General features: G+C 47.7%; 7 protein-coding genes and 1 pseudogene across 7 annotated transcripts; 7 read left to right on the forward strand and 1 right to left on the reverse strand.

Annotated features, from left to right (window-relative positions):
* Positions 1 to 931: 931 nt before the first annotated feature.
* On the forward strand, positions 932 to 2,019 carry LOC149113292 (uncharacterized; annotated as a pseudogene).
* Positions 2,020 to 2,958: 939 nt separating this feature from the next.
* Positions 2,959 to 4,631, forward strand: LOC149113293 (uncharacterized). Its single transcript, XM_089288183.1, has one exon. It carries the CDS (start codon positions 3,439 to 3,441, stop codon positions 4,531 to 4,533), a length of 1,095 nt encoding a protein of 364 aa, XP_089144309.1. The 5' UTR covers positions 2,959 to 3,438; the 3' UTR covers positions 4,534 to 4,631.
* A 1,714-nt stretch (positions 4,632 to 6,345) lies between these two features.
* Positions 6,346 to 8,935, forward strand: LOC149113294 (uncharacterized protein F54H12.2-like). The gene has a single exon (XM_089288181.1). It carries the CDS (start codon positions 7,056 to 7,058, stop codon positions 8,436 to 8,438), a length of 1,383 nt encoding a protein of 460 aa, XP_089144307.1. The 5' UTR covers positions 6,346 to 7,055; the 3' UTR covers positions 8,439 to 8,935.
* Positions 8,936 to 10,499: 1,564 nt separating this feature from the next.
* On the forward strand, positions 10,500 to 11,698 carry LOC149113295 (uncharacterized). The gene has a single exon (XM_089288185.1). The coding sequence runs from the start codon at positions 10,913 to 10,915 to the stop codon at positions 11,681 to 11,683; it is 771 nt and encodes a 256-aa protein (XP_089144311.1). The 5' UTR covers positions 10,500 to 10,912; the 3' UTR covers positions 11,684 to 11,698.
* Positions 11,699 to 11,944: 246 nt separating this feature from the next.
* LOC149113296 (uncharacterized) lies at positions 11,945 to 12,526 on the forward strand. Its single transcript, XM_089288190.1, has one exon. It carries the CDS (start codon positions 11,956 to 11,958, stop codon positions 12,451 to 12,453), a length of 498 nt encoding a protein of 165 aa, XP_089144316.1. The 5' UTR covers positions 11,945 to 11,955; the 3' UTR covers positions 12,454 to 12,526.
* Positions 12,527 to 14,766: 2,240 nt separating this feature from the next.
* Positions 14,767 to 15,798, reverse strand: LOC149113297 (uncharacterized). Its single transcript, XM_089288184.1, has one exon. The coding sequence runs from the start codon at positions 15,738 to 15,740 to the stop codon at positions 14,910 to 14,912; it is 831 nt and encodes a 276-aa protein (XP_089144310.1). The 5' UTR covers positions 15,741 to 15,798; the 3' UTR covers positions 14,767 to 14,909.
* A 996-nt stretch (positions 15,799 to 16,794) lies between these two features.
* On the forward strand, positions 16,795 to 20,502 carry LOC149113298 (uncharacterized). Its single transcript, XM_089288507.1, has 2 exons — positions 16,795 to 16,985; positions 17,398 to 20,502. Exons 1-2 carry the CDS (start codon positions 16,795 to 16,797, stop codon positions 20,492 to 20,494), a joined length of 3,288 nt encoding a protein of 1,095 aa, XP_089144633.1. The 3' UTR covers positions 20,495 to 20,502.
* A 631-nt stretch (positions 20,503 to 21,133) lies between these two features.
* On the forward strand, positions 21,134 to 24,371 carry LOC149113299 (GFP-like fluorescent chromoprotein cFP484). The gene is made up of 5 exons (XM_089288508.1): positions 21,134 to 21,256; positions 21,992 to 22,092; positions 23,128 to 23,346; positions 23,743 to 23,883; positions 24,227 to 24,371. Exons 1-5 carry the CDS (start codon positions 21,134 to 21,136, stop codon positions 24,369 to 24,371), a joined length of 729 nt encoding a protein of 242 aa, XP_089144634.1.
* Positions 24,372 to 25,379: the final 1,008 nt, after the last annotated feature.

Consider the following 25,379-nt stretch of genomic DNA (forward strand, 5'->3'; position numbering starts at 1 on the left):
GGTCGTCCACTTCAGGTGGTAATTCTACGAGGTTGTCTTTCTTGAATTTGTCGAGTCCCATGGGTTCCAGGACTTGCATGGTTCGAGGAGGTGAGTCTCTTATCACGGTCAGGCATCCGCCTTGAATGGCAGGTAGCTTTGAGTCTATGAAGATAGAGATTGAGTTAGTATCCCAACAAGGTGTTTTCCCGTAGCATGGTTTCTAGGATGTGTCTGGTTTTTCGCACGTTTTTGGGGGTCAGTCTTTGCCTTCGCTTGTAATGGTTACTTTTCATTTGGCTTTTGGCTTCTTGACGTTTGATCGAAAAGGCGCTCCATGGCTGCGAGAAGCCTTTGAGAGGGACGGTGGTCCAACCGACCGAGTCCGGGGTGATCTCTTTGAAGAGGACGCGTTCGTTGAAACGTAGTCTGGTACGAGGTCTTTTGAATAACCATCTATCTAAAGTGGATTGTAGTTTACCTCCTACTTCTCCTTCCACTCTCTTGGGCAAGAGCAGTTTTAGTTTCTTACGCGCCTCCTTCTTTTTGGACGATTTTTTCTTTTTCCTGACGGGTTCGACGTGTGAATCCATGACGACTGCTGAGAAAAGTGACTCGTGATGGAATACGTGGTTCGACTTTATGGACGTTTTTGACGACCAATCGTAGACGTGTGGTGTGATGGGATCATGTGACGGTCTTCATGGTGATTGGTGGATCTGAAAAGGGCACGTGATCCGGGAAAGTACGGGGTGAAAAGTGGATCCGCGGCGCGGGTATAAAAGGAGCCCGTTTGACGCAGCGAATCATTCTCGACTTGCTCTTGACGCGGTGATGACTCATAGGATTTTGACTGACAAGGACTTTGAAGAGATCATTGAAGATCTGAGACGACATTTGACAATTTGACATTTGAGCTTCTGACAATTTGGATTTAATCGAAGAAGAAGGCAAGAAGTCACCCTATACGAGGATAATTAACTTAGAGTTGCACGTCGTTAATCCCTTGTTCACTAGGCTTCGAAGACACCTGACTGACTGGGGAGACCCGAAGCACCATCCTGAATTGTCGTATCTAGGAAGAAAGAGGTTTGACGAGGCAAGATGACTTACTACAGTAACTCGAACCAGATTCGGGACCTAGTGGAGAAGACTGTGGATCAGAAGGTACACACTTTAGGAGATCTCGATGCCATTCCGGATGCCAAAGTGGACATGTACATTTTTGACAATCTCTTCGAACCGTTAGGTCAAATACCCGATTGTCTGTGGTCTTTCGAGCTCTTGATGAGACGTCGTCCTGACTGGGGTGGTACGATTTTGGAGATGATGAAGAGGAACGAAAATGTTTACCTTTTCTGCGGTGAGTGGTGTCGCGTGATGTACAGAAGTGGTAGCGGTCAATTCAAATTCATTCATTGTCGGGATCCCGCCCTGGACACCTAGCGTGCCTGTTTGATCGCCACGGATCACCTCACGTACATGATGAGCGATGTCATCCGTGATCTGTTTGAACCCTTGCGGTTCGCTCGTGACCTGTCACGACGGGTGTTGGAGTCCGACAAGAGTCCCAGGGTGGAGGAGATACTGACTTTCGACAGGTGCGCTCACAAGGAAACGTGTCTGAAGTTGGAAGAGTTGATCTACGATATCATGCGTCAGCGTGATCTGTGGAAGGATCGATTTTTCTTCCGTGCCCTAGAAGCGGATGAGGATGACCTGTGTGGTGAGTGTAGAGAAAGTATGCGACAAGCATTCTATGTGAAGGGGGACGAGGAGGAAGCCCTGAAGTGGAGACCCGGTAAAGTGGGTTGTGATTGGAGAAATTGTAAATATTATGCCATGGATACCTATGAGGAAGACTGTGATAATGAGTACGGTCAAGATTGTAAGAACACGGAATATGTTGCCTACTTTTCAGATTCAGACTAAGTCTTTTTGCCTTCTTTTTCGTTTAGCCAATCAGAGATGTTTTTTCGTAAGAACCAATCAGGCACGACGTTTTTGTACATATAAGAAAGTGTGAATAAAAAATTGGGTTCAAATCATTATGTCTCATGCTTTGAGTTGGTTGATCTCGAGAGTGTGTGCGACCATGGCCGATCGATGGAGTTGGACGACCTTGTGTTCCAAGTGCACTAGAGTCTACGAGCGATACGGTAAGGGTGAACCCATCCCGTACAACTTCAGTGATTCGCCCTTGGAGGTGTTTGACTATACCGACGTCGAACCCAACGTGATGCGTTTTGTCGTTTATATCTTGTGGTTGAAACGGCAACCCGATTCATTTAAGAAGTATCTCGAGGTACGTGAGCAGCGTTTCGAGTTGTGGAGACAGTGCGTTTACAAACTTTATCGACTATGAAGAAAGGTCAAAAGAAGCAAAAACCGCTTTCGACCGGGACGTTACTGGGACGGTATCGGGATCCTTCTAGACCCGGTAGTCTGGGCGGTCTGACGCGATTCGCCCAGGCCAATAAGATCTCGGTACGACGCGCTCGCGAGGTCCTGCAACGGGATTTGGGGTACACGTTGCACAAACCCAGACGTCGTCGTTTTCCCACGGTCCCGGTGGTGGTGTTCGGCATCGACGAGCAGTGGACGGCCGACCTGATCGAGGTGATCAATATTTCAAGGTACAATCGAGGGTATCGTTACCTCTTGACGGTGGTGGACGTGTTTTCCAAGCACGCCTGGGTCCAGCCCTTGAAGAGCAAGACGGGTAAAGCGGTGACGGAAGCCATGGCTAAGATCTTGAAAGGAGGTAGAAAACCCATCAATCTCCAGACGGACGACGGGAAGGAATTCTACAACAAGACGTTTCAGGATTTGATGAAGCAGAAAGGCATTCATCATTTTTCGACGCGTGGGGATACGAAATCCAGTGTGGTGGAACGATTCAATCGGACCCTGAAAGAACGTTTGTACCGATACTTCACCGTGAAGAATACGATGAAGTTTGTGCCCGTGTTTCAAGATCTGGTCCGAGGGTACAATCGATCGTATCATCGCAGTATCAAGATGGCTCCCGATCAAGTGACTTTAGCCAATAGCGAGGACGTGTGGGAGACTCTTTACGGGAAGAAAAAGGGGAAAAAAATCGAGACGACCTCCACTGAAAGTCGGGGACCGTGTGAGACTGAACAAGAAGTTCCGACAGTTCAAGAAAGGGTATTTACCCGGTTGGACCGAAGAGGTGTTTGTGATACGCAGGGTGCGTCCTGGGAAGGTCACTACGTACAAGGTGGAAGAATGGGACGGCACGGAGGTCGAGGGCACGTTTTACGCGCAAGATTTGCAAAAGGTGTCCGTGAAAGACGACGATCTGTTCCGCATCGACAAGATCGTCAAAAGGAAAGGGGATAAAGTCTTGGTGCGCTGGAAAGGTTGGCCAGTCAAGTACGACAGTTAGATTGATAAAAAGGGATTGTACGTGACCCAAAAGCCAAAGACGAAAAAATGAAAGACTTTTACGTGCAGTTGTTGAGCAATGCCAGGACGAGCGAGTTCACGGACAACAAGGCCAACAGTTTCAAGAACCGTCTGCCGTATCCGCTCCTGTTTGAATCCGACAAGGAATGGAAGGTGGGCTTGGCGAGTGTGTCTTACCCGATTCCTCCGTCACGACCTCAGCAAGTACCGGTCCCTCAAGCGCACGACTTTGAAGACGACGACTATGTGTTCGGTATGGACTGGACCACTGAAACGTTCAGGTTGAAAGACGACGGTTTTACGTGGAGTCCATATCGTTACCCCGTGACATTTTACGTCAGCGGGAAGGAACTGAACCGTGACCGAAACAAGGTGACGAGTGGTAAATCTCTCATGCAATACCTCATCAACCGTTTTCACGAACGCCTGTATCATTACATGGATCACGCCAACGAAAGTCTACGAGCGCCGGACGGGAAAAAATACTACCCCGTGTTCCGATGGGAGGGGAACGATTTGATTATCGATAACACCGACACGTTCCTCAACGAGTCCGGAGACAGAAAACGCCCCAGAATGTATTTTGGTACTAAACTGGTCAAGAAGTTGGGTTTGATTCGCGAGGAATCGTATTACTCCGTTCACTTGGACATGAACATGATCAAGATCTTTCCCAACGACAAAGTCCCGTCTGATTTCAAGAAAGACTGGACCAACCATGACAGCAATCGATCTCGTGAATTTTGGAATTTGGACAGCCACGGGACGTTACAGCTCAGTCCCTATTGCAACTGGCGCTTCAGTTATTTGGACGAGGAATACGCCAAGACCTATCATCGCGGAGTCGTCGTTCATCCGGACCTCCCTCCGCCTCGCAGTCCCATGTACCTGTATTCGAATGTGGGTCGTAGTACCATCATGGGGAATCGAGTCACGGATCTCTTGAGAGAGGTCCCCCACGACCCGATCAAGACGACGTACGAGCCGAATCAGATTCAATATAAATCCGTGCGCAGCAACGTTTTGGATATAGTAGAGGTGCAATTGGCCGAGAACGACGGAAGACTAGTGGACTTTACATCGGGCGTGACGACGGTGACATTACACTTTAAGTATGAATGAGTCTGTCGACGACTTTTACGTGCAACTGATGAGTAATGCCAGCACGAGCGAGTTCCCGGACAACAAGGCCAACAGTTTCAAGAATCGTCTGCCGAACCCGTTGCAGTTGAGAGAACCGGGATGGAAAGTGGGTATCAGCGACCTCTCGTTTCCGTCCGCGACGCGTAAGATGGGTTTGAAGAATTCTCTTCTGTTTGAAATCTGGTGGATCGATATGGTGAACGCATCTAGAAACCTATACACGCGGGTCCCTGGAGTGACGCGAGAAGGCGATTTGGAATTCACGCCGAGGAATGGTACCGAGTTACTGAACGCGATACGAGATCGATACCTGCATAGGTTGGGAGATCGAACGGATGTCGACGTGACCCTGTACAAGAAAAAGAGCAAAGCCGACGATCCCACCGAATTGCTGTACACGGTCATGCATCGGGCCGAGCATGGAGAATGCGTCCTCGACAACTCGAGAACGTGCCACAGCCTCCTGATCAACGGCAAACGCGTCTTCCCCCAAATGTCCATCGGCATCGAATTGGCCAAGAAGATGAAATGGGTCAAGATGGGAACATTACAGAACGGACAACCCGGTTACGTCTTGGGACCCCACTTGAGGAAAGAATTTCCCAAGGAAGTGGTACCCACGGCCACGGACTTGATCATAGGACAGAATGACGGGGACGAACTATTTTACAAGATCGACCCGGACACCTTACATTTGAGTTGTTTCATCAATTGGGTTTTCACGGACCTGGATCGCAGTTACGCAGAAGCGTTCGGTCACGAGCGTCGTTCCTTGTTCGTGTATTCGAATGTGGGACAGAGTATGGTGACGGGAAATCAAGTCACGGATCTGTTGAAACAAGTGCGTTACGATCCGGAGTCGGTCGACCTTCAACCGAGACACATCCTATATCTACCGGTGCGTACAGCCGTTTTGGACATTATCGAGACTGAGGTGTCTGAGGAAGACGGACGACTGGTGGACTTTGCGTCGGGTGTGACGACGATCACGTTGCATTTCAAGAAAGGATGAGTGATTTTTACATCACTTTACCCAGTCACAGCAGTAAGAACGAGTTTCCGGAGAACAAGGCCAACGGTTTCAAGATCAGGTTACCCAATCCATACGCCTGGAGGGACATGGATGGAAAGTGGGGTTGTTTAGCATCGCCATGCCAGATGCGCACGTGACGCTGCCTTCCTTCACCGACTTTGAAGGTAAAGTCACCTTGGCCTATACCGCCTGGAGACGCCTTGAACCTGGAACATCCAATGGACGTTCGTTTGGAGAAGCATTCTTCGACACCGAAAATGTCAAAGAGGTGTTCAGCAACGTGGACGGTGTTGAATTCATGAAATCCATTATCAGCTACTTCGAAAGGCAACGCATCTTCAATAATTCGGGACCGAGATTCAACTCGAAGTATGTCACGAATGATGGGAAAAGAACCTACGTCAAGTTCAAGTGGGAAGGCGAAGACCTGGTCGTGGATAACAAAGACATCTTACGTCCCAGAACGGATAGACCCGCCTTACGATTCAACGTCGATCTGGCTTTGAAAATGGGGTGGATCCGTGAGAGTGGAAATAGTTACGTGCTGGGTCCCAACTTGCGAATCGAATTTTTCGACGATGTCATTCCAAACATTCCAAGCGAAGGAGACTTGGTTGATTCTGATGGAAATGCTTTTTTTTTCCTCGTCGTGAAAAACCCACTCAGAACTGCTGATTTTTTGAGACTCAGCATCTATTGCAATTGGCGTTTTCTGAACCTGAACAAAGCGTTTGAGAGTGTGATCGGAAGCAGTTCGCGTTCCTTGCTCGTGTACTCTAACGTGGGAGGTGGAAGTGTGGTGGGAAATCAAGTCACGGATTTACTGAGAGAGGTCAACTTGATTCGAAGAGGCGACGGTGTTCAGTACTTCGAACCCGCTCACATTCAATATATTCCCGTGCGCAAAGAGGTACTGGACATTATGGAAGTGCAAGTGGCCGAGGCAACTGGAGAACTGACGAACTTTGGATCCGGCAATACGATCGCGACGTTACACTTTAAGAAATCATGATCGGTGGAACTTTGATACGGTTTCATCCCGACGGATACCAATCGGGGTTTGGCATATTCGGCCAGGTTTGGAAAGGCATCAAGAAACGAGGTCCCGGCATTCTCAAGGACGTTCTGAAGGAGACGGCCATGGAGGGTCTGAAAGGTTTAAAATCGGGTGGCAAAGGAGGAAAGCCCAATTGGAAAGGAGCACTCGCCGGGTTAAAGCGGGGAGCCATTCGCTCCGGGAAACGTAAAGCAACGGAAGAGTTCCAACGCTTTTTGGGTAGTAAAAGAAAAAGAAGAGACCTGTTTGGATCATGATTCCCATCTACTCGAGACGCGTGAGACGTCTCCCCGGCGGGATACGCACGTATAAAGGGGGTTCGCTCTTCCGGAGACGCTCAAAACTCCCAGACTACCGTTGGGTAAAGTCAGCACTGAGAAGCGTGCAACGACGAAGAAGACGACGTAGACGATGACGGACCTCGTGGCTCACGCTAGGTCGGCGGGGGTTCGTAACCCCCGCCTGGACATGTTCACCACTCCTCCCACGGATCTCAGCATGTCGTCGCGACGTGAGGTGAGAATCAATCCGTTCAATACGGGGATCAACCCAGTGACCTTCCAAATCGATCCTCAAGAAGACTTCATCGACATGAACGAGAGTTTCTTCGAAGTGGAGTTGGCCGTCAAGACAGCTGCCGGAGGTAATATAGCGCAAGCGTCTACCATAGGACTCGCCAACAATCTGGCCCACACCCTCTTCAAACAGATCAATGTGAGATTGAATGGTACTCTCATCAGCCCCCAGACCGATACTTACCACTACAAAGCCTACATCGAAGCGCTGTTGAACCATGACCGAGACGACGGTGAATCGATCCTGACACCAGAGGGTTGGTACAATTGTCTCGGTGTACCCAGTCGCGGAGAAGCCGATGTGATGACAGGCAATAAGTTGGATCCGACTCACGACGATTACAAAGCTTTATCCCAAGATCTCAAGAACATGGTTCAGAGTCGAATTCAGTTTTTTGGTGGAAAGAGAGTGACCTTGAGGTTCAAACCTTACCTGGAAGTGTTTTATCTCAGCAAGTTACTGGTACCTGGTGTACAGATCCAGATCGACATGTACTTCAATGCCCCCACTATGTGGACAGTCCAATGGGCCGGTGCCGATACTCCCAGACTGACTGAAGCCGACGTGAAAGTGAGATTGTTCCTGTCTCAAGTGAGAGTGACTCCCTCGGTGTACCGAGAACTCATGACCAGCATGAAAGGTGGAAGAGTGGCCACTTACCCCACGGTGAGAGGTGAAATTCGCACTTACTCTCATCCCAATGACAATCGTCATTTCGAGTGCAACAATCCTTTCCACAATAAGCTACCTAATCGGTTGGTGGTGGTGTTGATGAAACAAACAGCCTTCAATGGAACTGTGACGGTCAATCCGTTCAGTTTTGAACAATTCAATCTCGCTTCCATCAAACAACTGGTGAGAGGTGAAGAGTACCCCTACGAGACCTTGGAGCTCAAACACGACGATGACAGTAAAGATCTGAGAGGTTACCAAAGATTCCTCAAAGCCTGGGGAGTCTTGTGCAGAGGAAAAGGAAACATGGTCCGGAAAGAGGACTGGGGACACGCCAAGAGATGCAACCTGTTTGTATTTGATAACACAGCCAATAGATGTTTGGACAGTCCAGTGTTGAACCCCAAGCAGGAAGGTGAACTGCGTCTGGTGATCGATTTTGGAGATGCCCCAGGCTCAAACCTGACCATCTTGTTGTACGGCGAATTCGAGAGCATGCTGGAGATCAACGAGAACCGAGTCGTCCTCTACGACGTGTACCAATGAGACAAGAAGAAAAATGGAGAAAGTAGCCTTGAATAATTTACAATTGGATTATTTGGCACGGACGAATCCGTCACTCTGCTGTGTTTTTCACGGCACGGTCCCTTGCGATCGGCTTCCAAGAACAGTACCTCAAGAAGGACCGACCGCTTACATCGTGAACACGGACCCTCACGATAAACCGGGATTTCATTGGATCGCTTTGTGGGCCGACAAGAACAAGTGCGAGATCCTGGACAGTTACGGTCTGCCGTTGGACACGTACGGAACCGCCGGACCGATCCAAGCCTGGTTAGACCGCCATTTCAAGTACCAGATTCACAACGGCAAGAGTCTACAGTCCCTATTCAGTCAGAGTTGCGGTGGTTACGCCCTGATGTTCCTGATCGACCGAGCCGAAGGTCGTGACATGAACGATTTCTTGAATCGTTTTAAGAAAAACGAGTTTGTGGAGAACGATCGTAAAGTAGGACAGATGTTAGAACGTTTGATCGTGGACGAGTTGGATTGGCTCAAGATTTGTAAAACCCCGTGTCACCAGGACACGTGCGGATCCTCCAGAGGAGTGCGTCATTTGTTATAAAGTAAGCTGTTCGAAATAAAAGATGTTCATTTTTGAGAAAAGGATGTTGCGTAGTGAAGGCAGATGGTTCCAGCGATTCTTAGAACTGTGTCGAGAAGAGAGTACGAAATTGTCCTCGGACGATCCTCTTCGACAGGTCATGGAACGCATTTTGGATTGCGACAGTTACCGTCGAGTCCGATTCATACTGGACCGGGAAAAAGATCATTGGCTTCGATACAACCTGTTCCACCTGAGTATCAGAGCCAGACTTCAAACGAACGCTAGTAGAGATTACAAGTGTTACCCGTATTGGCACGTTCTTCGCTACGGCAATAAGTCCTTTCGCCATCACTTTGTGAGTGCATAAAAAGGTGCGACGGAAAATAAAATGGTTCATTATGGATTTACTGACAAAACAAGACACATCATGCCTCTTCAGTTTCAAGGGCATAGACATTTGGACGACGTCATAGCCAGGTTAGAAAAACGCTATGGAAAAGCGGGTGGAAAGACGCCTCAACCCAGTGAGGCTCATTTCAAGAAAAACCAACCGCCAAAACGACGACTCGATCTTAAAATACTTCAACCTGCCAGAAGACAAGTGTCTTTTCAACCGCCGTCTGTCCTTGACACCGGTGAATTACCAGCGACTGTGACCACCCGTAGGAAACGCAAGAGAGCGCCCGCCAAGCCGAGGCTTTCCGAGAAGGAAGACAGGAAAAGAAGAATGAAAAAGAGGCATTGGTACGAACACAAGTTCGGAGACTTGAGTAAATTCGCCAAGAAACCTCGAAAAAAGAGATCGGCGCCTGCCCAGAAAGGGCGTCCCAAGAGAGCCGCTGCCAAGAGGGCCATGGCCAAGATCAAGAGTCGTGCCAAGAAAAAACCCATCTGTTTCAATCGTAAGGTCACCCTATTGGGTCTATTGAAACGCATCCCAGCCGTCAAGACCCCATTGGCCAAGTTGTTCAGATAAAAAACGGAGCGTCTCGAAACCCTGGACCATTTCAAGATCATGGAACGACGCAAAGCGTTTCAATTTCACACTCCGTCGAGTTTGTTGATAGCGGGTCCGTCGGGGTGCGGCAAGACGGTGTTCACTACCAAACTGCTCTTGGAGAACGGCGACTTGTTCCAACAAACACCGAAGAGTATTCATTACTGCTACGGATCGTGGCAAGATGGTTTCCAAAAGCTCAAGAAGGGTGGGGTCAAGTTTTACGAGGGCATCCCCGACAGCGAACAGTTACCCCGATGGTTTCCTGGAGGGGGTGTGTTGGTCCTGGACGATCTGATGGACGAGGGTGGTAACGACAAGCGCGTGTTGGATCTCTTCACCAAACATTCGCATCATCGGAACATCACGGTGATTTACTTGTGCCAGGATCTATTCCCTAACGGAAAATTCGCCAAGACCATTTCCCGCAACGCTCATTACATCGCGGCCTTCAAGAACCCTCGGGATCAGTTGGGGATAAGAAATCTATTACTGCAATCGTTTCCCACGCAATGGCAGGAGGTGTTGGACACGTTTCGAAAGGTCACCGATCGACCTTACGGATACATGCTATTGGATCTTCATCCAGCCAGTCAGGACGATCAACGCGTCCTCAGCCATGTGTTAAAAGACGAAGGATTCGTACGATGCCATCAGTTTGCGACACCGTCATGCTGAGGAGCGAAGTCGAGTGGTTTCCGATGTTCATTGTCCTATGCAAGACCAGACTCAAATACTGCATGAATCCCCATGAGCTGGACTACGAACCGATGAGACAGGTCACAGAATGCGAGAGTTACCGTCAAGTACGGTCCGTCATAAACGCATATAACGGTGAAGGTTTCGATTATTTGGTTCATAAGCAACGAGAACTCGCCGAGAAGAAGATAGAAAGAGAGAGGGGAATGGATAAAAATGAGCTCTTATGGTAGTGATGATTTCAACTTCTCGGCTCTGGAAGATTACTCGCCTTGGACTCCATTGACTCGAACGAGTACACCCATTCCATCTGCAGCGGGTGTGGGTGCGAGTCTGAACACTCCTCCTTCACCGCTATCGTCACTGGCGACACCACCCCTGCCCAATGTCTCGCCCGTCGGAGTAGGCACTCCTGGCGCGGGTGCGTCACAGACCAACGTCACGGTGGGTGTCGGCAGTGCTGGATCAGTGTCGCGCTCCAATGTCACAGCAGGTGTCGGTGCACCCAGGATAACATCCGCCACACCTTTGGCACACGCTGTTCGAGGAGGGAAACGACCGAGACGCGTCCCACGTCAAAATACACCGACGTCCTCCAGTGATTCCGGCAGCCGCAGAAGAAGTAGCGCTAGTGGTAGCGGTGGAAGAGGCAGAGGCAGAGGCAGAGGTAGAGGCAGAGGCAGAGGCAGAGGCAGAGGCAGATGCGGAGGAGGTGGAGGCGGAGGAGGTGGAGGCGGAGGTAGTGGCGGTGACTCCACACCGCCTTCGTCGATTCGATCGGGTCGAGGAGGAAGAAGAAGTCGAGGCACCCGTGTTCTCGACCAGGCCCAGATGCAGCAACAATTGGAAGAGATTTTGCGCCAACAACAACAAACGGCGGCGGGTCGACGAATCGCAGGCATCACGACCACGAATACGATCACGACTACCTATAAGAACGGACAACGTCCTACGGTGACTCGCAATTCGACCAGTGTGCGAAACTGAGAACATGTTGAGAAGCGAAGTCAAGTGGTTCCCCTACTTCCTGCATCTATGTCGATGCTCCCGCTCTTACTGGGATGCGACCAGCATGGATCACGAAGACATGAAACGTATCGCGGACTAATGCGATAGTTACAGACAAGTCCAGGACATCCTGAACCAATCCGTAGAAACCGCCTTCAAGGACGAGATCTGGGAATACGAGCAACAAGCTAAAAGGATCGAACGTCCCGACAGAAAGTCAGACTACGTTTGGCACTGGTTGGAAAAGAGTCATGAGTACTTCGGTCTGTTTATTTGATGAACCTTTTACCTCTGTGGTGGATTTGGACGTGTTGAGACGTTTGGACGGTTTGTACGCTTTCTACCACAAGTATTGGTGGTGTCGAAGGCAGATGTTCGGTTACTACAAATTGTGCAACGCCATTCTCAACGGACTGGCCTTTCTGACTGCGGCAGCGAGCATCGTCGTGGGGTCCGTGTGGAAAGATGGGTACGTGGCGGTAGGATTGACGGCTTTCGCCGCCGCACTGAAAGGATGGAACGATTTAAAGAAGTATTCGCTCAAGATGGACATGACCCAATTCGCTTACACGACGTACGAAAAGACATTGACTGAACTGAGGAACTACGCTCTGGGCGGTGTGGAGGAATTGGACGGGTTTTTGATCAAGATGCAAACGTTGGACGACGTGGTGACGGATTTCACACCTCCCACGTACGACCGATACTTTCGAGACTACGAAACACGATTCGTTCACGCGCCTCTATAAAAATGGACACACGATCCCCTTCGTGAATCATTCAAGGTGGAAACCCGACATGGTGAGAAGGCGAAGGCGAAGGAGACGGCGAGTGGGAACACGTAGAAGGAAGGTCCAAACGGGAAAAGGGTTTTTTGGCAATTTGAAAAAAGCATGGAAGTTGTATTCAGATGTTCAAAGAAGAATGAGGCCACAATAATTGGATTCCCTGAAACGTTCAGACGTGCCTCTATAAAAAGGACACGTGATCACATGCCTACGTCATTCTAGTGGAAAAGTGCGTGCGTGTAAGAACACGTCATGGTGGTGAGAAGGCGAAGGAGACGGCGAGTGGGATTACGTCGAGTAGGAGTAGGAAGAAGGAGGGTCCAAAGGGGAAAGGGTCTTGGTAAAATTGTCAGCACCGTGGCCAAGACGGTGTTGGGCATTCTCCAAGACTTGTGAATAAAAGAGCGGGACGAACCAACCGGACGTTAGACGTGAACGATGAAGCGGTTGCGACGACAACGTCGTTTCTTGACGAGCGTCCTGAAAGAAGCCAATCAGAGAAAACGTCAACGGATGTTGCATTACGCCGACAGAGATCAGATCAACGCCATCAGCGAGATGGTTCTCAATTTGCTGAAAAAGAGGATCCCCATCAACGCAACGACTTATGGGAAACTGAAAAGACATAAAAAGGTTCTGCGCGAAGTGGGTAGACGCAAAAACTCTCTCAAGCGTCGAAGAGAGCATCTCCTGAGTCAGAACGGAGCAGGGTTCTGGAGCGGATTACACGGTTGTTTCAAAGCATGTTGTGTACGGTGAAAGGACGCAGCGAAGACGGTTACCCTTTGGAGGGGATCGACGTCATACCCAATTTCCCGCCGAGAGAAGACGAGTCCAATACCATTCCTAAACTCGTGCAGTTGTTGCAAGACGCCAATCGTCGCGAAGCCCGATGGAAAGACTCGTACGAGTACTTGAACAAGAGGTACCACGACCTGTATCAAGAATACATGGCTTTAAAGTTCGGTGACTTCTGCCAAACCTGTCAAACGAAACGAGATACCACAGCGCCCGGTGGGTGCATCGAGTTGTGTAGGGAGTGTGGTAAAGGCAAGCGAACCGTTCAAAGTCTTGAACTCGAGTTGGAAAAGAAAGACGAATCCATACGGTACTGGCAAGACTGTTACGAGACGGCCTTGAGAGAATTGTCCGAGTTTCCTGACACGACCCTGAGTCAGCAGAAGGCATGAACGAAGTCATGATGGTACCCGTTCAAGAATTCAATCGTTTGTAAGATTATTACAAGGGTAAGATCACCCAGAGCGCCTTGTTGAACAAAGCGGGACGTTTGGCCGCCGAAGAAGATCTCATCCTGAAAGACAAACGTATCCCCGCCAGCATGGCCGTCAAGATGACCAAACCCATGGCAAACGAAGAAGTCAAACTAGTGAAACGTATACGGACGGGTATACGCGGCACTCCCACGTACCAAGGAACGGTAGAACCCGAAGGCATGGCCGACGCACCTGTCGAACGTCTGTTGAAACAGATCATCAAGGGAGTCAACCAGCCCCCCGCAGCCCCCGTGGTCATCAAACAAGAACCCGCTACACCTTCCACGTCAGGTTTCAAAAAGGAATTTAAAAAACCATCCATAAGCAAGAAGCCACCCGTTCCACCCAAACCAACTGCCAAATCAGCCCCAGGTAAACTCATGACCGAATCGCAAAAAGAGTTCTTAAGATCCATCGGTGTCGCCGAGAAATACATAGACGACGACGGTGGTTACAGTCCCAAAGGCAAAACCAAGGGCAAGACGTACAAGAAGGCCAAGAAGACAGAAGCAGAAAAGTTACAAGAAGGATGGGAAGATTTCGAACCTTGGAGAAAGGGACTGAAATATGACATTACCTAAGACAAGAAAAAACGTTGGAAATTGTAAACTTTATTGTTGATGTTGTAATCATTAAATTACACTCTTTGTTGTTTTTCAAAAAAGTCTCTTTTGTTTTTCTTCAAGTCTCGCACGCCATGCCATTGTGGTACAGAGTATCCGAGGCATTCGATGTCACAAACAAACGTTCGAACCTTATTTGGTCCCCGAACGTCGACGAAGATATGAATAACAACCTAAACCTAATTCTGGAAGTGAATTCGAACACTACGAAAGGGGTGTTGAAATAAAACATGCGATACACCTCCATGCGTATATGATCGTACGAAATGACATTGAGGGGAAAGAACACGGTGCCGTGAATGTACATGGGACTTCGAAACTCCGAAGATCGTGCAAAGTTCTCCATCTCGCGGTAGTACTGGAACCACACCGTGACGGGAATGGGATAAGGCAAATGATTCCAGGAACGCGTCAAGGAATTGTGCGTCTCGAAGGGTTTTCCAAGGTCCCTCATATTAGCAATGTGGTCATGAATCATTCTGCGATGAGAGTCCACTGCGAAAATGAAAAAAAGACAGTGTCAGGTCCATAGTCCGTCCTCGTTGTAAAACGAGGGGCCACCGGGAAAGGGTAAGAGACACAGCTCTCGAATCTCAATATCCCTTTGTCCCTCCACGCGTCTAAAGTAGAGTCTGAACCTTTGAATTCGGATCAAGTTATACGTATAGTATGGAGTGTTGTAAATGAACAGACGGTACAGATAACTTCTAATCTCTCGGGTCGGTTCCACGGGGAGACGCACACAACCGTGAATGTACAGGTCTCGATCCCGATACAGAGTCACGAAATTTCTGATAAAGGTATAATAACGTGTCCAAATGCCTGGGTCAATGGCATACGGCAAATCATTCCACAGATACGATCCCTCGTGATGGCAGTGATAAGGTCTACCTTCACTACGATATCGCTCCAACTCTCTATCCATTCTAACTAAACGATCATCCGAACCTGTCGTTAACTGGGGCTCCTCATAATCGTCTTCCTCCATTTCCTCGTCGGTTTCCAACACGACCTCAGGCTGAATATCGTCGATCACGCGTCGGCAGTTGCCGCAGGTCATAACCCGTCTCTCCATCTCCTGGTAGCATCGCCGATGCATGAACACACCGCAGCAAGGAGTACGTTGGCACGATGCCAGAGAATCAATGTGAATATCTCTCTGACAAATAAAACACACTTGTTGAATCGGTGTTTCTTCGGGTAGACGACCCTGAAGGCGACGACTGCGTCTCGGTGGTTCATCGTCATCGTGTGATCGAGCACGACGGCGCCGACGAACTCGTCTCGGTGATCCTTCGGGGGACTGACTTCGAGTTCGGCGGCGACTGACGTACCCAGATTCAGTCTCCATCACCAAAAACCGAAAAATGCCAAACGCGCACCTCGCTTTATGTCAATCATGCACCAATCAAACGAAAAAGCCGACATCACGTGTACAGGGCAGACCCGGGGGATAGGGGGTATCCCCACCTCACGGTCGGAGACTGGGTCCAGGTCGAGTGCAACCTGGGATCCAGTTTTGACCGTAAGTATAAAAAGATCGGTTCGAACCGTTCACGTCACTCTGAGTTTTTGACTTGTATCGAGCGCTGAAAAAATCATGGCACAGGAGCTGACCGACGAGGAGATGAACCAACAGATGGATCAACATGAAGCAGTGAGTATAACGTGCACCCTATGTAAGAAAGTCATCCTTAGAACCGAAACCTGTGCTCGTACCAAGTGCTGTCGTTACTACGTGCATTACGATTGCTTCGTCAGGACACTCGATGATCAGTTGATGAACAAGGGGGTGACACATGAAAAGTTGTACTGCACGATCTGTAACACACCGTGTTATCTAACTGCGTTCGTGGCTTCCCTAGACAACTGACGACATCTTTTTTGCCACGCCTTTGTTCACAGAGTTACTGGGATTGTCTCCCCCATGAGATACAGACCTATATCCTTCATCTCAGAGAATCCCAGTCCCTCATCGAGAGGCGCGAACGTGAATCGTGGAGAGAGCTTTGTAACGAGATACGAGCCTTTGCTAAAGTCCAAGCTAAATGGGGACTAGGGGGACTCAAAGTCAAGCTAGAAACATGTAAACTGAAGTTTTGCCCCCAAGGATTGGTTCCAGGGACACATCAAAAAAAGCATATGATCGTGTCGGGTTTATACAGAGACGCCCAAAATGTCCAGCGAGAAATATTTTTAGGATACAGTTTTAATGGTGCTTACTACAGAATCAATGACGTTAAGAGACTTTCACTCTTTTAGAGTCACTGGGACCGACTACCTCAAGAAATACAATGCTATGTGATCGACTTGGCAACCTGGCAGTACATACGCGATCGAAGGAACAATGAAACATTGATTAAACTTCACGAAGAAATTTCAGATTACGATATACTGAAAATACAATGGGGTTACGACACATAGAATTAAGAACCAAAAAATGTGATTTTATCGCTTGTAATGAGATGTACGGGCGATTCATGCCTGATCACATGACCATCCACGGTCATTACGTAGACATTCATAACCACAAAAAGAAAGTCTTTTTAGGATATAATTTCAAAGACGCACTCCGTGATGTAAATGACAAAAAAGCGTATGCGTTCTCAGATGACGTATGATTGGTTCTTACAGAGTCACTGGGACAGGCTACCAGAAGAACTAAAGTGTTACATACTTTGCCTAGCAACCTGGCAACACATATTCGACCGCAGAAACAATAAACAATTGAGTCGACTTCACAGAAGAATCTTGGATTATGCCGAACTGAAAAGACAATGGGGCTACGGACACATACAAATCAAAAAACAGAGATATACACTTCGATCAAATTACGGAGGCAGATCTTATTTCACGGCTTTCTATGGTTATTACATCAATCTTAGTAACAGGAAAAAGAAAGTCTATCTAGGATACAGTTTCATAAACGTGTTCCATAACTTAGAACGTAAAAAAGCGTCCCTGTTCGGTCCCTTTGAGGACGCTGATGTTGATGTTGAATAAAAAAGCGACGTTCGTAACATTTGTCTCATTCATGTCTTTTCACAGAACAGACGGACCCACGACGAAGCCTTCCCATTCGACGATGACGATGACTGGATCTTTGATCCGGCTCTCGACCGAGTGATGATCCAAACAGGAGGTGGTAGTACAAGACCCCTCCTAGAATTTGAATTAAGACCCGTAGGCGCTCGACGTAACTGGAGAAACGTCCTCAACAAACAACGATTCGAAGCCACGCTCAGACAACACAGAGACGTGACTCCCAGGGACAATCTAGGCCAAGAATTGACTCACGCCCTTCAACGATCCATCGAGCAACAAATCGCTCAGGATTCTACCCTGACACCCGACTCCACGGTCCATATCACCATGCAGTCCAGTGCCTTCACGCACGCCTTTCAATCCACCACCTTCACCGTCCGCGAATTCGAAGAAGGGAGTGAAAGACTAGACACTTATCTCCAGTCTCTCGCGGCCAAACTCAACTCCAACGAAGAATTCACCCCCGACGACACGTTCACCATGGAAACCACCTTCATACGCACCCCAGGTCGTGGGCGTGGGAACGGAAAACGATACAAACCGAGTTGTGCAGCCGTACGGGGAATCGTCAAACGGTCGCGCGTGACCATCAAAAACAAAGACAATCTATGTTGCGCTCGCGCCATCGTCACCATGAAAGCCCTGGTAGATGCGAACGGAAATTCGCGTGACCCCGATTACCACAATCTGAAACAAGGGCTGCCCGTCCAAGAGCGATTGGCCAAAGAACTCCACCGGCTAGCCAACGTCCCCGAAGGACCTTGCGGCATTCCAGAACTGCAACAGTTTCAGGCCGCATTACCTGGCTACCAACTCAAAGTCCTTTCCATCGATCCACCCCACATGCTCATCTACGCGGGACCCGAACCCTCGGACAAGATCATTCGTCTCGTCAAAGAAGACAGTCATTACGACGGATGTAACTCGTTCAGTGGATTCCTCAACAAATCCTACTTCTGCGACGAATGCAATCGAGGCTACGATCACGACAACTTTCAACGTCATCCCTGCCACGGTAAATGGTGCCCCGCCTGCAAACGAAAGGACTGCCACGATTTCATCGAAGCCAAACGACCCCTAGCACGCGGCAAGTTTCCCGAACCCACCTCCATCTGCCGATTGTGCTACAGAAAATTCTTCGGAGCCCAATGCTACAACTACCACCTGCAACGGCGGAGCCTCAACATCCCATCCATCTGCGACACTTACAAAAAGTGCCCAGACTGTTGCCACGTCTACGAACCAAAACAGAGGACTGGACGAGGAGGTGACCATCGTGCCCCCGATCACAAGTGCGAATGGGGTGAATGCCACATCTGCGAAAAGAAAGTCTTTCTGTCGACGCACCGATGTTACATCCAACGCATCCCCGAAGACGAAGACGAGCCCAAAAAGAAACGCGTGTCACGTGACGAAGTCAAAGGTCGACCCTTCGAAGAACCCGAACCCAATGATCCGGACACACGCGTCCTGGTGGACAGAGATCCACCCCTTCAAGTGTACTGCGACTACGAAGCCATCACCGACGCCGAAGGGAATCAGACACCCATTCTACTCTGCCTAGAAGACGATGAAGAGGACCAATTCTGCTCCTTCTACGGTCCCAACTGCACCGCCGACATGTTCGACCACCTCGAATCCCTCGCCGTCGACGTGGACGGAGACGATCGGGACGTCATCGTCCTCTTTCACAATCTCAAAGGCTACGACGGGATGTTTATCTTGCAACACTGTTACGCCACGCATCGAGAAGTCACGGATCAGATCACCGTAGGCACCAAGATACTGTCCCTGAGATCCGACAGACTGACTTTCAAAGATTCCCTATGCTTTCTCCCGTTCCCGCTGGCCAACTTTCCAGCCACCTTTGGAATCCACGAACTCTGCAAGGGATTCTTCCCGCACAAATTCAACACCCTAGAAAACCAAGAGTACGAAGGACCCATGCCGCCGCGAGACATGTACGATCCCGACGGCATGTCCGCCAAAAAGAAAGCCGAATTCGAACAGTGGTACCAAGAGAAAGTCAACGACAACTACCATTTCGTACTAAGGCAAGAAATGGAAGCCTACTGCGAGTCGGATGTCAAACTCCTCAAAGCAGGCTGTCAAAAGTTCCGGCAAGAATTCAAACAAAAAGCGGACTTTGACCCCATGGAGAAATGCGTCACCATCGCCTCCGCCTGCAACCGATTCTGGCGCAAGAAACTCGTTCCGCCCAACACCATCGCATCCAGACCACCTCGAGGATGGCACGGCGCCCGATCCAATCAGTCCGTCAAAGCCCTGAAATGGCTAGCCTGGCAAGAACACTTGTTGCAACACCCCGACCAAGGCGATCGTATCCACACCGTACGAAACGGAGGTGAAGTCCGACTAGCCAATCAACTCGTGGACGGATACGATCCAACCACTCGAACCGTCTACGAATTCCACGGATGTCTATGGCACGGATGTCCTCGCTGTTTCCCTCGAAAACGAGACAGATATCCCATTTGTCACACCGATCGCACCCTACACGAAGTCTACGAGTCCACACTCCGTAAACACGACCTTCTCAGTCGCCAAGGCTACCAGCTCTGCGTCAAGTGGGAATGCGACTGGGACCTAGAGGTCAAAACCGACTCAGATCTCCGAAAGTTTCTAGACACGTTCCAAATCGTCGAACCGCTCGAACCCAGAGAAGCCTTCTTCGGAGGGCGCACGAACGCTGTCAAACTGCATCACGTGACCAATGTGGCCCAAGGAGAACAAACCAAGTACGTCGACGTAACCTTGCTCTACCCATGGGCCAACAAGGAAGGCGAATACCCCATAGGACACCCGCAAGTCATCGTCAACCCCCAAGATCAAGACATACACCACTACTTCGGTATGGCCAAAGTGGACATACTGCCGCCTCACGAACTTTACCATCCCGTTCTACCTTTTCGACACGGAGGTAAACTCACCTTCCCACTCTGCCGATCGTGTGTGGAACACGAAATGACCAAGACCCTCCTAGAGAAATCGCATCACTGCCCTCACACGGCCGAGCAACTTACGCTACGAGGGACCTGATGCACACCCGAAATCCAGAAAGCCGTTGCCATGGGATACACGCTCAACAAAATACACGAAGTCCACCATTTCCCGCCAGAACAACGTCGTAAAGGACTCTTCGCCGATTACGTGAACACCTGGCTAAAAATTAAACAGGAATCCGCTGGCTACCCTAACTGGTGTAACACCCCAGAAGACAAGGCACGGTACGTGCAACAATACCAACAGAAAGAAGGCATCGCTCTCGATCCGACCATGATCCAGAAAAATCCAGGACGCAAAGCCACCGCCAAACTCATGCTCAACTCCTTCTGGGGCAAGTTCGGCGAAAATCTACACAAACCCACTACCCAAGTCGTCTACAACGCCACGCAACTCTTCGACCTCGTTTCCAATCCCTTCAACGACATACGACAAGTCAGAATCGCCAACGACGAAGCCCTAGAAGTCGTCCACACCGAACTCAAAGACAACCAACCCGACAACGGACGAATCAACATCTTCGTCGCCGCTTTCACCACCTGCTGGGCTCGGCTCAAATTATACAGCTACCTGGAACTGTTAAAACAACAAGTTCTCTACTTTGACACCGATTCCGTCATCTACTCGCACAAACCAGGCCAAACCGATGTCCCGCTAGGCGATTACCTGGGCGAGATGACCAACGAACTCGACGACGACGATTTCATCACCGATTTCACTGCCGCTGGACCCAAAAATTACGGTTACAGAACCCACCAAGGTAAAGTCTGCTGCAAAGTCAGAGGCTTCTCACTCAATGTACGAGGATCACGCCAACTCAATTATGACGTCACGCGACAAAATCTACTCGACGAACTCACACAACCTCTCGAGGATGAACGACGCAACATCAACGTCGTCAACCCCAACTTCTCCTGGAGAAACCCAGCCACCAAACATCTCAGAGTCATCACACGGACTAAACGCTACGGACTCGTCTTCGACAAACGCGTCGTCGACACGAACACTTTCATGTCGTTTCCGTACGGATACACACCATTGTAATTTTTACTTCCTGTAATCAATAAAAATCAATTTTGAAACTCACTTCCTGTCTATCTCCTTATTTGGGCATGTGCGTGACCTGTGACGTCACGGGCGCCATTTTCTGCCCACCAAGGGGCCATCTTGGATTTACAAATTTAAGAGAATGTATGGGAAAATCATGGTCACGTGGTACAATCCCTGGCTCCTGATTGGTTACTGCCCCTATCAGCGCTATTGACTACTTCCAAGTGTTTCATACGAAGTTCAACACTCGTTTTCGACGTTTGGTGTTGCTAGAAATGATTTTTTTTAGAGGATATTTAAAACAGTCGCACAGAAGTTTGCAATACGATGTAAATAATCTTGGTACTAGGTTTTTGTCCACTTGTTACTCGAACTTCTAATGGATTCCGTCTTAAATCTGTTCTTCACTGATGAATTTACTCTACTATTTGTTATTAATTGATTACTGATCTCAGACTCATGCAACCCAATCTCATTCCACAGAGCGTGATTAAACCAGACATGAAGATCAACATGCGTTTGGAAGGCGCTGTAAATGGGCACAAGTTCGTTATTGAAGGAGAAGGAAAAGGCAGGCCTTTTGAGTAAAAAGAAAAGGTCTATTCGTTGTCTTCAGTTTTACGGTCGCATCGTAAAACTAAACAGTGCTTAAATCAAGGTAAGAGATGTTTTTCCCAGGCTTTTCCAATAAGCGAGATTTACTACAGAAATTCGCCTAAAACCGTTCTTCTGCATGCTATAACAGCAGATACGGGGTCTAACTTTCCTTCGTTTGATCGTACGGCTGTTAAGGCGACGAACTAAGAACATAGTGAAATCAAGAATTTTAATAGATTTTGCTTAGAAATTAAACAAGAATTGATCTGAGAGGCTAAAAGGACTCTAAATTTGCTACGTATTACTAAGCCACACAAACTTTACCTGAAAACAAACATTGCATTCAGTTCAGTGCGGGATTATATTAGATTGAAGGACACACCCTCTATGGCGTGGTTATTACCACCGTTCGTGTTAAGTTCCCAATTCTAGCTCATTACGTGTTTTTCGTCTGGTTTCTTATGTGCAGTTTTTTCATTAGCTTTTCTTTCCTTTCAGAGGTCATTGGGTTGTCATTTATGTCAAAGTAGGCACTGAAAAAGTGCGCATTAGTGAAAAGAACGGGCAAACAGTGACCCTAACGACAAACTCCCTATTATCTCCAAGGTTATAGACATACATTTTTTTCTTTAACTCGATACAAACGAATATGGATAATTAAGACAATGTTTTGATGTGGAAATCCTCCTAGATTTTACAAAGAGTTGTTATTTGATTTTGATTTGGATAAATAAGGAGAAAGACAAGGAGAAAAGGAAGCCACCACATCAGATTTACCAAGAAATAAACAATCCTACGTTTCTCAATGCTGCAGGTCAGACTCTCAATGTCTTGTTGAGTTGGGGCCAAATGTTTGATTTAATTGGGGCCAAATCTACTAAGTACTTTTCGCCATGTCGATTATACCAAGTAGACTTCTGCTAACATTACTTCTCAGGGCTTTGTGTAAAACTACATTACATAGATGAATGAAAAAAAAAAAAAAATCGTCTAAGTTGGTTTCATGTTAAATTGTGTTTTAGGGGAACACAGACCATAGATCTTACAGTCAAAGAAGGCGGACCTCTGCCTTCTGCTTACGACATCTTGACAACAGCATTCCAGTACGGCAACAGGGTATTCACCAAATATCCACATTGTATAGCAGACTATTTAGAGCAGACTTTTCCGCAGGGGTATTCCTGGGAACGAAGCATGACTTACGAAGACGGGGGCATTTGCACTGTCTCAAGCGACATCAGGTAAGCGATATGCCTCCTGCGGAGCTAAAAGTATAGTATTGTGTTCCAGCTAGTGATTTGTTTTAGTTGTCACAGTATTACATTAAGCACCGTTTTTGATCTGTTTATTATCATTTTTTGAAGTTTATTCAAAGATCAACTGGTACTATATTGCATTTTGTTGTTGTTGTTGTTGTTGGTGGTGGTGGTGGTGGTGATGGTTTTACTATTCGAAAGAGTGTCATTATGAAATGGTTTGAACTACAAGTTTAATGATTTGCTGTTGTTGTTTTTTAAGTGGTCATTGTAACATTACTGAGTATGTATGTGTGACATCTCTTTTATCAGAATAAAAAGGCGACTAACTTTTCTATGAAATTCGATTTCATGGTTTTAACTTTCCTTCCAATGGTCCAGTTATGCAGAAGAAGACCTTGAAATGGGAGCATCCACTGAGAAAATGTATGCACGTGATAGAGTACCCGATGGTGATGTTAACCAGACTTTGTTGCTGGAAGGCGACGGCCATTATCGGTGTGACTTCAGAAGTACTTACAAGTATGTTTTAATGTGTTTAAGGGATTTGGCGACACCGAATAAGAAATAAACGACGAAACGTGTTATCAAGACATAAGCATATATTATTAGAATCAGTGACCTTAGCTCCGTTTGCTCGGTTCTATTGGTCATTTATAGTGGGGATTTGTATAGGATGCCACACCAAAACTACGTGGAACTCAAAGCTAAGATCCAGTAACAAAACACAACCATATTTAGGAGGGAATAAGATTGCCTTTCGTGATTCGATTAAACTTCGGAAGCTGGCATCAATCATTGTGAGGGGTTTTCACTCATAATACGGTATTCTCATTGTCACATGAGTTCGTTTGCTCCATTGTAGAGCGAAGAAGGCTGTTCAGCTGCCAGACTATCGCTATATTGACCACCGCATTGAGATGTTGAGCCATGACAAGGATTACAACAAAGTTAAACTGCATGGGAACGCTGTAGCTCGCTCTTCTACGTTGCCGACGCAGGCCAAGTAAAGGCTTAATAAAAAGCCAGAACGACAACAAGAAGATAAATGGCATTTACTCGGATTAGTATTAGATACTTTCAATTCAAGGGTTTGTTTTTTGTTGCGGGGTGACATTACAAGGATTGAATTTTAGGCTCAGTTGTATACAGATACAAATAAGAGCACTTTGGTGAAAATAAACTTGTTTTCAAAGCCAGGTTTTGTGGAGTTTTCTTATCTTAGAGTTTTGGCGTGAGGAAGAGAGAGGTCTGCAGTAAATGCAATTAACAATTCAATTGTTCAAACTTTTATTTTGGCACGTGTTATCGATGACGGTTTTTTCTCATTATTCACGAAAACAGTCTGAAATCTGATGTTGCAGCCAGTCCACTCTTAAAAAATGTTATTTTATTAAGGCCACGGATGGCTATGACATATGGCAAATATGATCGATTCATGCTCGTGCCCTTGAAATATGTAATGAAGACGTCTTTTTTGAAATGTTTATTAACATCAGTCACATGTTTGCACAGCCACAATTAGGATAAGACGGCTATATATCATCCTGCAGTGTGTGTTATCAATCATAGCAGTTATTTGAATGTATAGTTGCCGGCGCTTTTCATTCCAAAAGGTAGCCGTGGCCGCTCTATAGAGGTGGTCGTTTGGGGCTTTTATGTTGTAATTTTCTTAGTGACAACAAAATCTCGAACTGTGATTACTGGCTGCTTAATATGGGGGTGGCCTCTTAACGGGTGGCTGCTAAATAGAGGGTTGACCTGATATAAATATAAAACCAATGCAACTACTAAGGTGAATGAATTTAGTTAAAGAAAGAGAGAATTTAAAGAGCAAGTGAATACGGTTTCAAGTTACAGCGTGATGTCTTTTAAATCTTTTGTAGCTTGCTTAAATGCTTATATAAACATATGTTGTCTTTTGAGTCTTTCAAAATATATATAAAAAACAAAAAACGCGATGTCAAGCAGTTTTTCATGTGCGAAAAGCAACCCATGTAATCATGTTTCTAAAAGGA

Source organism: Orbicella faveolata, unplaced genomic scaffold, assembly GCF_042242905.1.
Source record: "Orbicella faveolata isolate gen_17 unplaced genomic scaffold, um_ofav_v1 contig_15, whole genome shotgun sequence".
Lineage (NCBI taxonomy): Eukaryota > Metazoa > Cnidaria > Anthozoa > Scleractinia > Merulinidae > Orbicella > Orbicella faveolata.

What these genes read in the sequence shown, in the direction of transcription:
- LOC149113298 (XM_089288507.1), top strand. Translation starts at nt 16,795, where the DNA reads ATGGGGTTACGACACATAGAATTAAGAACCAAAAAATGTGATTTTATC. An exon ending in GATGTAAATGACAAAAAAGC is followed by an intron (nt 16,986 to 17,397) that starts GTATGCGTTCTC and finishes TGAATAAAAAAG; the next exon opens with CGACGTTCGTAACATTTGTC.
- LOC149113299 (XM_089288508.1), top strand. Translation starts at nt 21,134, where the DNA reads ATGACCAACGAACTCGACGACGACGATTTCATCACCGATTTCACTGCC. An exon ending in ACTGTCTCAAGCGACATCAG is followed by an intron (nt 23,347 to 23,742) that starts GTAAGCGATATG and finishes CCAATGGTCCAG; the next exon opens with TTATGCAGAAGAAGACCTTG. An exon ending in GACTTCAGAAGTACTTACAA is followed by an intron (nt 23,884 to 24,226) that starts GTATGTTTTAAT and finishes GCTCCATTGTAG; the next exon opens with AGCGAAGAAGGCTGTTCAGC.
- LOC149113293 (XM_089288183.1), top strand. Translation starts at nt 3,439, where the DNA reads ATGAAAGACTTTTACGTGCAGTTGTTGAGCAATGCCAGGACGAGCGAG.
- LOC149113296 (XM_089288190.1), top strand. Translation starts at nt 11,956, where the DNA reads ATGAGTACTTCGGTCTGTTTATTTGATGAACCTTTTACCTCTGTGGTG.
- LOC149113294 (XM_089288181.1), top strand. Translation starts at nt 7,056, where the DNA reads ATGACGGACCTCGTGGCTCACGCTAGGTCGGCGGGGGTTCGTAACCCC.
- LOC149113297 (XM_089288184.1), bottom strand. Translation starts at nt 15,740, where the DNA reads ATGGAGACTGAATCTGGGTACGTCAGTCGCCGCCGAACTCGAAGTCAG.
- LOC149113295 (XM_089288185.1), top strand. Translation starts at nt 10,913, where the DNA reads ATGAGCTCTTATGGTAGTGATGATTTCAACTTCTCGGCTCTGGAAGAT.